The 12,881-nt window shown below is 42.7% G+C and overlaps 1 protein-coding gene across 1 annotated transcript in view; it reads right to left on the bottom strand.

Moving 5' to 3' along the window:
* LOC306962404 (sodium/hydrogen exchanger 5-like) overlaps positions 1–12,881 on the bottom strand; it is a gene marked incomplete at both ends in the record, with an annotated part of 50,793 nt that overhangs the window by 20,711 nt on the left and 17,201 nt on the right. The window contains one exon of the mRNA XM_079555525.1: positions 9,003–9,205. Coding sequence (XP_079411651.1) covers positions 9,003–9,205 — 203 coding nt within the window. The remainder of the gene's footprint in view (positions 1–9,002; positions 9,206–12,881) is intronic.

Here is a 12,881-nt window from a genome sequence, read left to right as displayed (position 1 = left end):
AAGGGCTTATTGTTTTGCTCATCACCTCGACTATTGTATTGAATATGACTGTTTTTGTTTTTTTTAGAGGGCCGGCCTTGACCCAAAAGTCCCGGGCTGATTTTTTATGCCAGTCCAGCCCTGCCATCAACACTTCTATTAAGGATTTATTAAGGTAAACAAGTTACTAAGTACTGCTTTAAAACCTGCCATGAGCAGTGTAGCTTAGAGTTACTTTTTTGCATGTGTTTTGTTCAGTGACACATTAAATCTGACGTTTAGAAAATCATTTATCGAATTAACAGTGATTAGTTTGTTGCCAAATTATTTGTTCACACTAATTATGGACATTTCTTTCCCTGCTAACTGCACGCCCAGAAGTTTCACCGCTCCTGTTGACATGGTGTGTTTCTGAGCTGTGGTCAGTCGGACAGACCTGTTATGTCCATCCGCCTGACCTCTGCCTCGTCACCACATCACCAGGAGCATTGTTACCTCTGGTGTTAGCTGTAGAAACACGCAGAGCAGGTGCTTGTCTTTGCAGGGGTGGGTGGGCATTGTTTTAATCTGTAAAGCTCTTTGCACTACAGCTTTGTATGAAAAGTGCTTTATAAATAATGTTTTGATTGATTGATTGATTGATTGATCACCACAACATGAATCTGCCAATCTGATTTTTGTGTCACTGAAATTATTTATCAAATTAATAGTGATGCCTGTGAGCCACAATACAATTGCTATTGTCTTATCAATTGTCTTGTTTTGTTGCGTTTGGAGCCCTTTTAATCTGTTATACAACTTATGGACACTTCTTTCCCTGCTAACTGCACGCCGTGCTCAGAAGTTTCACCGCTCCTGTTGACATGGGGTGTTTCTGAGCTGTGGTCAGTCGGACAGACCTGTTATGTCCGTCCTCCTGACCTCTGCCTCGTTTAAGTGACTAGTGTAACCATTTTGCATGGGTTTTGTTGTGTATATGTGTGGGTATATGTGTGTGCGTGTGGGTGTGGGGATTATTTTTAAGGGCTGATTCTTGGGAGCCATGTGGTGTTAATGTCAGCCTTCAATGCCGAGTTCTACTGATGTCCTTTGTAGGATTGGGTTTAGCGGCGGCCAAACCACTTCCACTTCTGTTTGCGGCGATTCTCAGGCTCCTGAATCTGCTCCTCTCTGGCCCTGACAGTTTCCTGAAGCTCATGGTTCTTCGTGAGCAGAGCAGAGTTGTTCTCCTGTGAAGCCTTCAGTGCGTCAGAAAGCTTCTGTATCTCACACTGCAGAACTACCCTTTGTTCTTCTGAGCTTCGCAACGCGCTCACCTGGTTTCTGTGGACGGCTGTTAGACGCTCAGTTTCCTGTCTGAGGTCCTGCGCCTTCTTCTTCATGTCCTGTTTGTCTGCCCGGGCTGCAGACACTTTGGTGCTGGCGTTCTCAACCATGGTCTTAAACATGTCCCGCGCTGCCATGAGGTTCTGCTCTAAGGCCTGGGCTGTGACCCTCTGGTTTCTTAGCTCCTGCTCCTTCTCCGTCACTTTGGAGCGAGCATCTTCTGTGGCTTTTTGCTGTTTGGTTAAGGCAGTTTTTAGATTTTCCACTGAGGACTGCAGACCGCCTTTTTCCTTCTCCAGAGATTTGACTCTGCTCTGGGCCTTTTGCAGGGCTGTTTTATTTTCTAAGTGGGCCGATTCAAGGTTGCCCACCTGCAACCGTAGGCCATCTCTTTCCGCCTGTAATCCACCCTTCTCCCCTTCCAGATGTTTATCTTTGGTCTGGGCCTTTTGCAGCGCCAAGTTCTCCTCACAGAGGGCAGATTCTAGGTTGCCAACCTGCAAGCACAGGCCATCGCGTTCTGCTTGTAGTTTCGCTCTCTCCTCCTCCAGAAATGTAACTTTTCTCAGACCCTCATATGCTGCCAAAGTATTTTCACGGAGAAGAGATTTTTGTCTGCTGATCTGCGAGTGTAGTTGGTCCCTTTCTGCTTCAAGTCCAACCTTCTCCACATGAAGCTTCAACACGTCCCGCTGCAGCTTCATCACTTCCTGCTGCATATGACTACTCTCGTCCTTTAGGCTTTTATCCGTGATGGTTTTGTCACGGATCACAGATTTAAGGGTGCTGTTCTGCAAGCTTAGTTTGTCCTTTTCTTTCTGTAATTCAGCCATCTTTTTTTGCAGGTCAGTGAATTGGTTCTGGGGCACTCGGTTTCTTCTTTCCTCGTTGAGGGCAATTTTTAGGTTCTCAATTTCCGTCTTCAGCCCATTAATCTCACCATTCAGACTGATGACTTTGCTCTGAGCCTCTGCATTTCCCTTATTCTCAGCATTTAATCTATCCACCTCCAACTGGAGGCCACATGCACCTTCCTGCAGGGCATTGGTTTGTCCTAGAGTCTCGAAGGCGATGCCTGCTTTCTTCAGATCCTCCCCTCGGCTCTGGACATCTGCACCTTTTGGCTGTTTGCTTAAAGCCGTTTGCAGACTTTTCACTGAGGACTGTAGGTGACCTTTCTCAGCTTCCAAACTTTGTACTCTGCTCCCGGCTTTTTGCAAAGCCTTGTTCCTTTTACAGAGCGCAGACTGAAGCTTCCACACTTTCCTCTGAAGCCCATTTATTTGATACTGGCTGTTGGAGCCATTGGGCCCTGCTTTCTCCAGCTCTGCCACTCTGCTCATAGCAGCGTCAGTGATCTGCTTTTGTTCAGAAAGAGTTAACTGCGCCATCCGCATACACAAATCCTCGTGTTCTGCGTCGCTGTGGGTTGACTGTAGGATCGATGCGGCCTCTTCCTGGCGCTCTGCGTATGTTTTCACCTGCGTACTGACCCCAGGACCATTCACATGTTCATGGATTTCAATGATTGAGTCTTTTTGAACAATCTTCTTGTGTTGTTCATTTACCTTTGTCATCAACATATCGATTTGCTGTAGGAGGTCTTCCCGTGAAGCTTGGTATCGCAAATAATCCATAACGTCAGAGTTATTCATGACTCGATGGGTCTGAGCGGTGCCTTCTTTGCTCATTTTGCCTTTGTTTTAAGCAAAGCGCACCCTGTAACGTGAAATTAAAGAACAAAGATGGATTTGCAGCCTTTAAACCAAGTTAAAAGCAGTTTCCGTCGTGAGTCTTGAGCTCACAGCCACCTGCGTCAGTGAGGGACGCCTGAATGTGACAAAATGGTGAAATGGTTGTCATGACATCACTGTCCCCTTATGTTCCGTATATGTACTGTTGCCGCGACGATGCTTTCAGGTTCTATAATGTGATGATGTCATATAGATACAGACGGCATCTATGGAATCGCCCATTTATGGTCATGTTTGAAAACAGTTAAGGGGGAAAACAATTTGGAGAAAAATCTAAACTTTGTCTAATTATTCAAAAACTACTTTAACAAAAGCTGAAATATGAATATAGTTTTCTCCTAAATAAAGATACAAAGACATGGAGAGGAGCAAAGTGGTTCAACAGCCCCTTAAATAACGGAGAATGCTAACATGATGCTTCATATTAGCATCGGGCTAACGCTAGCGGTTAGCTAGCGCTAGCTATAACGGCAGTTTTTTCACTTCTACAAAACAATCTGCTGTGACAAAATATCCATATGGGTCCGATTTACACTTGACTTTACACTGCGTTCCAAATTATTATGCAAATGACATTTTTCTAAGATTTTCTAAATTGTCAACTCAAATGAGAGTCAGCATAAATTTCAAGTCTTTAACTGGTAGAGGATCATTTAAATGTGGTGGAAAAAATCTCCCCGTGATAACAGTATTTTTTTCAAAAATAAATATAGTAAAAACCTCAAAATCCACTGTTCCAAATTATTATGCAACTCATCGTTTCAATACATTTTAAAGCTTGTAATTAACTGAAAATGATCATTTGTTGAATTTGTAGCATTAGGAGGTCATATTTACTGAAATCAGAAGCTATTTCAATCAAAAAAGTATTAACAGGTCAAGTTACATTTCAACATAGGAGCCCTTGTGTGAGAGCAGCTTCAAAATTCTTAAATCCATTAAACTTGTGAGTTTTTGTAGAGTTGTCTCTCCATTTCTTTGCAGGATGTTAGAATAGCCTCCCAGAGCTGCTGTTTGGATGAAAACTGCCTCCCACCCGCATAGAAGTGTTTTTTGTTGAGGCTCCAAAGGTTCTCAATAGGGTTGAGGTCAGGGGAGGAGGGGGTCCACATCATGAGTTTCTCTCCCTTTATGCCCATAGCAGCCAGTGATGCAGAGGTGTTCTTTGCAGTATGACATGGTGCGTTGTCATGCATGAAGAGGATTTTGTTCGGGAAAGCACGGCTCTTCTTTTTGTAGCATAGAAGACAGTTGTCAGTCAGAGACTCCACATATTTTTCAAAGGTCATTTTCACACCTTCAGGGAGCCTAAAGGGGCCTAAAGGGGCCGACCAGCTCTCTCCCTTATGATTTTGGTCCAAAACATGACTCCGCCCCCTCCTTACTGACGTCACAGCCTTGTTGGGACATTGTGGTCATTCACCAACTATCCACTACTCCATTGATCTGGCCATCCAGGGTTACACGGCCTCATCAGTGAACAAGACTGTTTGAAAATGAGTCTTCATGTATTTCTGAGCCTGTTGCAGCCGTTTCTGTTCTTCAGCTTCAATTAACCGTTTAGGGGAGGCCCGGATAGAAGGTTTATGCACAACTGCAGCCTCTGGAGGGTCCTACACCTTGATGTTCGGGAGACTCCAGAGGCACCAGCAGCTTCAAATACCTGTCTGCTGCTTTGTAGCATCTGTTCTCTTAATCTGATGTGTTTGTCTGGCAGAAACCGTCCATATTGTGCCTTTATCTGCACAAACCCGAGTGTGTGTCTGAATCATCCACAAATCTCTTATCAGTATGATGATTACACTTAATCTTTTATGAAATATCGAAGGCTTTCATACCTAGACCAAGGCATTCAACTATTTCACGCTTTTCATCAGCAGAAAGACCCTTTTTCTTTACAATATTGCTTAAAAAATTATGATCTGCATAATAAAGTGGAACACCCTTTTCAGTAGTTTTTCCCTTAACTGGGCTTAACCTGAAAACTAATCATCCCAGGTCTCTGAGATTAATGTCAGTGATTCATAGAGCCCTGAGGCACGATACCATCCATGAGTTTCATTATTATTATTTTTTTTTTTACCTTTTTGACACAAAAATACAATTTGCATAATAATTTGGAACGCAGTGTATTTATGTGTCATAAGTAAGTTAATATTCCATCAGAAAATGGCTAAAAAGGCTGAAATTATGTTTTTCTAAAGATTCTATTTTCCCCCCTGGCGAAGCCACGCCCCCCTATGACGAGATCCCGTCTGTATCGCTAAGCATCATGGGATTAGCAGCAGTGATAAACTAGCAGAGTTTTTAGAGTTATTGTTCACATTAAAACACTTGGACACCACAGTGTGACAGATGTATTTTCCAGTAGTGACTCTGCAGCTAACGGAGCTGCTTTTTTTCTATACGTTTTATCTAGTGTTAGTCTATGGAAAATGTTTGCTAACAGCCACAAACATGGCAGATCTCCATGGTAACAGTGGATTTTTTTTTCTCCGCCCCGACACCACTTCATTTGGTGTCAGGGCGATCCATGCACGCTTCCTGTAGCTTTGTCAGGTGAGATCTCAAGGCGTTCAGGCCATAGAGATATATAGTTGGTCATTCACCAGCAGCAGAGTAATTTGCATGTTTTGAGCCTACGCAGCATTCTCAAATACACATTTATTTGTCTATTCGATAGGGACAAGTCTGTACAAATAACATGTAACAGCGTTTGGAATGATTGTCCTAAAGTACAAATCAGATTTACGGCTTTATTTCTGTAATACAGTTTGTAATGGCAAATTAGGTGGAACATGTTTTTTTGTGACCTTTATTTTACCAGGAAAGTCCCACTGAGATTAATAATCTCTTTATCAGGGGAGTCCTGGCCCCAGAGGGGAACTTGTTGTTTTTAGTGGTAGGGGAAACTGGAGTATATGGAGGAAACCTGCATAGACATGGGGAGAACATGCAAACTCCACACAGAAAGGCCCTGTTCAGGTGGGAATCGAACCCGGGACCTTCTAGTATGAAGCATGAGTGCTAACCGCTGTGCTACCATGCCGCCCAAATGACCCTGAAGGTCTGTCCAGCGAGTCCTAGGTCTTCCCTGGGGTCTCCTTCCAATGGGTGTGCCCAGGAACAAAGATCTTTAAAAAGTAATGAATGAATGGCAATTCTGGCGGCCATATTAGGAATGTCCTTAAGAACCTCGTGCCATGTACACCAATAGGAAACACCAATTTTTGTACCTTTAAAGGGGCTGGAAGCAAGTTCGCTATTTTATACTCACTACTGCCACCCCAGGCCATATGTGTAACTGCACCTTCTATATTAAGCTCGTGCATGACGGCACTTCGGGCCGAAGTGACACATTTTTGAGTGACCGTACAGGATTTTAGAGGCAGTTGTGGTGAACAGGTCTGAGCTCATTCTACACATTAGGACATGGCTGGAACATGTAGGGGAGGAAAATACTTAATTTTAACATTTTTAAACTCCCTTTAAAAAACAAACCTGCTCATTTCATGACTTTATTCTAAATACTGAGTTTATGTCAACTGTAGAAAGAAAATGATGGAAAATGATGATTTTTCCTATTTTATTAAACAGTAGAACACAATTGTTTTGGGTCATATTTAGCTACTTTTATTTTTTCACTTTTACATACTGCAGATTCCCCCTGTAAACATGTATATTTGCATTTGTTTCATGCAGTATTTCATACTGTATTACAGGACTTTATATTTATATTTGCACCATATACTGTATAGGCAAACATTTTTTACAATTGTATTGCATTTTGTTACATAACATTAACCAAAGTTGATCTATTCTCACAGACGATGATAGATTGGCATTGCTGCTTTCCAAACAATCCTTTAGTTTATATGACCACAGTCTCGAAAGAAGGAAATAGACCGAATCTGACCAGTATTTAGCTGGTGAACTGTGAAATGAAAGGTACAGAATAGTGCTAAGACAAAACAACAGTCCTTTTAGGTGCATTATTCAACTTTTTATGCGAAAAAAGAGTTGATATTTGAGTGCATTTGACCTTGCAGTGACCCCAGTGACTGTTTAGGTGGTCAGCATGAGTGAGTATTCACCCAGACCATGGTATAAAGTGAAATAAGAAACCTGAAACCAGAATAAAAGTATCAAAAAGTAGTCAGAGTGATGACACAAGTAAAAATAAAAACTCCAAGGTGAAAGACAATTCAAGTATTACACAGCTGGTCAAGAAAAAAAATAAAAATAAAAAATGACAGCAATCTTATAAACAGATTAAATAGGATTTCCCCAGCTCAGATTAAAGCTGCCGTGATTCAGCCTGTGCTGCTTTGAGGGTCTTATTAAGTCAATATGAAATGTATCATTGAGCCAATAAAGTCAGAGAATCTTAAACTTGCAAACAGGCCATTAAATCCACTGTAATAAAAGCTGGCAGCACAGCTCTCTCGCCACCTGCACATTCAATTACTGTAACATGAGCAAACCTGACAATATCAAAATGAACCACTATGGAAGCCCTGGAGGGACACACTGCTGTGTGAAAACGGCGGGGAAGGTGGATTAACAAAACACACAGTTTGAATGGGAATCAATATCCCTCGTGAGATTAGGATTTCCATTTGTGGCCACATGCAAACCAGACAAAATGAATCGCCTTTCTACCGCTCTGATTTTTGAGAAAACCCACAATGGAGGTCAAACACAATCACAGTGTTCGTGTGGTTGGAGACTCTGCACTGTCTGAAGCACTGTTTACTCGCATTTTACACATTTGTGTTCGAAATATGTTACAAAGAGTGTAAGAATGTAAGAAGAAAATGTCTAAAAAGAAAAGAGTGAAACGTGATGCGACACGTCACAACCTGCCATCTGCATCTTGTGCATTGTTTAATTATCATTGTGATGTTCGATAATGGAACATCACAGCCAAAATATATTGCAACTAAATCACACAGCGATAATCCCGGGTTCGATCCCCAGGCAAGGCCTTTCTGCGAGAAGTTTGCATGTTCTCCCCGTGTCTGCGCAGGTTTCCTTCGAGTGCTCCAGTTTTCCCTACCACTAAAAATATGTACAATAGGGATGAATGATGTGTGTGCCTGAATGCATGGTGGTTCAGAGGGACTGTTGGTGCAGATGTGTGCAGATGTGTGCAGTCGTGACAGCGCTTCTGTCAGTCTACCCAGGGGAAATTGATGCTACATACTGTGCGTAGATTACCACCACCGAGTGTGGAGTCAATGAAGAACAAAACTCCAACACTATGTGAAGCACTATGTGAAGCACTATGTGAAGCACTATGTGAAGCACCATGTGAAGCACCATGTGAAGCACTATGTGAAGCACTATGTGAAGCACTATGTGAAGCACTATGTGAAGCACTATGTGAAGCACCATGTGAAGCACTATGTGAAGCACTATGTGAAGCACTATGTGAAGCACTATGGAGGACTTGTGTCATGTGAAACGAACTATGCAAATAAGCTTCCATTCCATTATCAGAGCAGTTCCACATCTGTATTTATATTAAGCGGACTGATTTATGAGCTCAATTTAGTTGATGTCGGATCAATAAAGAAATCCATTAAAGAAGCAGTACTTTACGAACCGAAGTAGCTCTTTAACTGATGATGATCTTAATTATATAATGCACTTTGACCACCACTGTACAAAAGTCACTAAATTAGTACCACTTTGTTAAGATAAATTGTATTATTGTTGCACAAACACACAAAAATCATCTTAAAGATGATTATTGTTGTCTCTGAGATAGATGTGAGGATCAGAGCTTGAATGTCAGATTACCCAGCAGGAGAATAAGGATGTTGTGAATGCTTTAGGTTGATGGGGGAAACCGAGCCTTACAAACAGAACCTGGGACCATTTTTGCTGTGGAGGAACTCTGTCCACTCAGTCACTGCTCTGCACCTACACAGTTCGTACCTGAAACATGACCGTGAAGAAGACCACTACAATGGTCGTGGCCACGAAATAATCCTTGGCTTTGACTTGCTCTCCGTCCAGCAGCACGACCAGAGCGAACGCCACCGCCCCCCGCAGGCCGCCGTACGACATCATCACCTGGTCGATCTTATCCAGCGGGACGAGGCGGAAGCGGTTCAGGACCCAGGTCTGACCAACCACTCCTGCAAAAGTACAAGGAGCAATTTATAATCCTGGTTTAGTTCACGGGGTCTAAACTAAACTAGGGCTTAAGGGGTTAAGATAGAGATTCTGCCACACGTTTATTCCCACACATGCAAAAACCCCAAAAGAGAACACCAAACAACGGGGCTTAGCTAATTCACCCCACACCTCAGATAAAGTTAACAGGTTTGAGGACCGGAGGAGAAACTGAAACCCAAATCTGGATTAATTCATATCCATTAGCAGGCTCTGAAAGTCCTAGACATGAAACCTTTTCGTTATCACCACAAAAGTATATTGGAGAAATATGAACTGCTGAACTGGTAAAACAAATTTCACAATGCTAATCTGTTTTTTTTTAATCTTATGTGACAGTGTGGAGGACATCTGCCCTCCCCATACCTGTTTCTCGGGGCGCTCCTCCTCGCGCTCCTCCTGGTGCTCCTCCTCACGCTCCTCCTCGCGCACCTGGCTTGGCAATGATTGGGGGGTGGAGACCCGAAGGGATTTAGGCTTGGGTTGGTGGATCAGATCCCTCTTGCCTCTTCCCCGCGCTGGTCTGTTTGTGGGTCCACGGAGTTGCGCTTTGGGAAGCGTTTGTGGTGGCTTCACACGCCGTGGTCACCGCAGTACTCACTGCTTTTACCCTACGTTGGTGAGTCCTGTATGCCGCCTGTTATGCACAATTCATGCACACTTGGCGCTCAACTGTGCTCTTTCCAGTGCTCTGGCGCATGTTGACGCCTGGTCGGCTGTCATATTCGGCTGCTGCTTTTGGAATCACCGCTTACTCCTCTCCGGTGAGTTTGGCACATAGTTGCTTCTCATGCCACGGTACTGTGCATGGCAGACACTTACGAGTGTTCTTCTCCTTCCCCAGTGTCACTGCGGCCCGTAGAGGCTGCGACAAGGCTCGTTGTGCCATCAGCGTGGGACGTTGGGTAGGCGGCACGTCTTGCCTTTTTGACCCGTCTGGCCGTGCCCTGCCCGTCCTATTCCTCGTCTATTCAGTATGGTGCGTATCGCGCACGTTTGTGGAGGCTGGGAGTGCACCTCCGCCGGGGTCTAGAGACCGGTGCTTTTCCTGTCGGTAAGTTGCTGTTTCTGCCTGACTCCTCTTTTCCAAATTCCAATCCACGGTCTCCTAACATGGTGCGTTTCCACCATAGCGGGACCAACTGCACCTCCCGCGTCAGCTGGGGATACCGCCTTGGCCCACACCATCCACGCGCTGCTACAGCGAAACTCCTCCCACCCTGTTGTTCTGGATGACACGAACTGGTAAAACCTTTTTTGAGTTCCATTTATTTCGACCAACGAGTTTCCGCAGTTGTTCCCACAACTGTTCCATCTGTTCAACGGGAACAGTTCCATGTACATATTGTATATTTTTAACTGTATATAACGGGTGTTTGATTTATTTTGCAATTTGTTTGTTGCATGGTTTGTATTTTTGTTTGGGTTGTCTTTATTTTGTTTCACTGTGCGATTTTAAAGAACATTGGCCTTTTAACTGTTAAATAAAAATATACATTTTTATATTAAAGGTTTTGTCTCTGCCCTACTTTAAAAAAAAAGGTAAAACGAACCTGTGTCTGCCTTGTGCAGGGTCCTAGGCCTATCCTAGGTGGCGTTGTTGACTAACTATTGACCTGCATTCCTCACCATGCCACACTTACATGGCCCCTCCACCACTTTCTAATTTTGTAAATCTGAGCAGGAGACAAACTACTGTAGATCCGCTACCTCAAATAACCTGCAAGTCCCCTTCAGAAAAAGTGCCTTCAGGCCTTTTCAGTGAGAGCAGTCCAGCTCTGGAACACAATCACCTCTCACATACGACATGTTGATACATTAAGCCCTTTCAAAAATATGCTAAAATCATTGTTGAGAATCAAACTTGTGTACATCACCATTAATGTATTTAATGTTTTGCTGCCATTGTGATTCTGCCTGTGTGTAACTGTCGATAGTGTTGATGACGCACCGTGAGTATGTAGTGCTTGTGCCAAATGTTGCCATAGGCTGTGAGTGAGATCATATGAATGAATTGCTTTACTATTTCTTATTTCTCATGCTGATTGTTGTTATCATTAGGTATTGCTTGCTGACCAGAGACTACGGTTTCTTTAGAGCTAAAACTGGCACATTTACAGAAAGGTTGATTAAAGGAACAGGCCACCGTTTTTCCATACTGAGATATGTTCTTACCTGAGCTTAGACGAGTTGATGCGTAACTGTCTGGTCTTTGTCTGTGCCCTCAGTCATGCAAAACGACCAAAGATGTTGTTAGCATTTAGCCTCTCCCAATGTATTCCTATGGCTCCAAACGGGGGCCTACCAGGATCAAGACCAGACAGGTACGTATCAACTCGTTTTAGCTCAGGTAAGAGCATAATATCAATATGGAAGGACGGTGGCCTGTTCCTTTAATGTACCTTTTCCCTGTTCAAATAAATTAATATAAAAAAAAAAGAAAAGGAAAACCATGATACAAAACTATTCATTTTACGATACAGCAGTAGTTAATAAGTGGGCAGTCACAGCCTTAAAATGAGCCCTCCCACAACTCCCTAGGCCTCAGGGGAAGTGAGAAACATTGCGTTGAAATTCGGTCACAAGTTTGTCACCGAATCGTATTTATAGATATTTTATGTTGCAGACTTTTGATTTTAAATTCAGAATCATGAGAGACTCATTGTTTTTTTGTTCTATACTCAAACCTGAACAAACTCCCTCTGAAGTAGCTACTAAACATGAACGTCAGCCTCATGCCTCTAATGAAGCGCCCCCTGCTGTCACAGTTCAACACTGACACACTTTACAGTTTAGAACAGGGGTAGGCAAGTTTTCTTGGCAGAGGGCTGATTTTCTTCATTGTAAACAGACCGAGGGCCGAAGCCGCTGATTATTAGCCCAAAGTAAAGCACAACACTGGAAAAATGACCAACTTAAATGAGATAAATGACTTAAAATTGCTTGAATTAAAGTTCTTCTATGTTGAATTTGAGTCGGTTTGAACTAATCCACGATACAAATGCTATAGCACCAATGGAACAAAAATAAATACTACTTGAAATCAGACAAATAATTGTTTTTCACTTGAAATGATCTGAATCAAGAGAATAACTACTACTAGAGGTTTTATCTCGTCTAAGACCAGGCCTAATCTACTCAAACCTTAGATTTAATCTCTTAGTTTTATGTCATTTCTTCCTTAAAACGATTATTCTTTTTCCAGTGCACTTCTTTAAAATGTCAGTATTGTACATAATATATGATATAATTGGGTGTATTGACAGTATTTCTACCTTTTTTTCTCCCATTTAACTCTAATGATATTAAAAGTACTCTCTGATTCATGTAATAATGTAAATAATAATTTCTCAAAATCATCTTGAGGGCCAGAGGAGCGGTCTGACGTTGCCTACTCCTGGTTTAGAAGCTTAATACACAGGATTATAGACAAGACATAAAAAAAATATAGGTCCCTATCGGCCTTGAAGTACCCATACTGGTCGACCTCTAATCATCACCCAAATGTTAACGCCAAGATTCCACATCTTCACGAGCTGTAAACTCCTGTCACCCAGGAGATTTTTTTTCTTCTTTTTTCCCGCCTCCTTTGTGTGAGGGAGAGAGTTACGTGAATGTGAGAAATCGAAGCTTAATCGG

This window comes from Gobius niger (genome assembly GCF_951799975.1).
Source record: "Gobius niger genome assembly, chromosome: 4".
Lineage (NCBI taxonomy): Eukaryota > Metazoa > Chordata > Actinopteri > Gobiiformes > Gobiidae > Gobius > Gobius niger.
The sequence above is the reverse complement of the archived record's forward strand: the minus strand, read 5'-3'. Positions and strand labels throughout refer to the sequence as shown.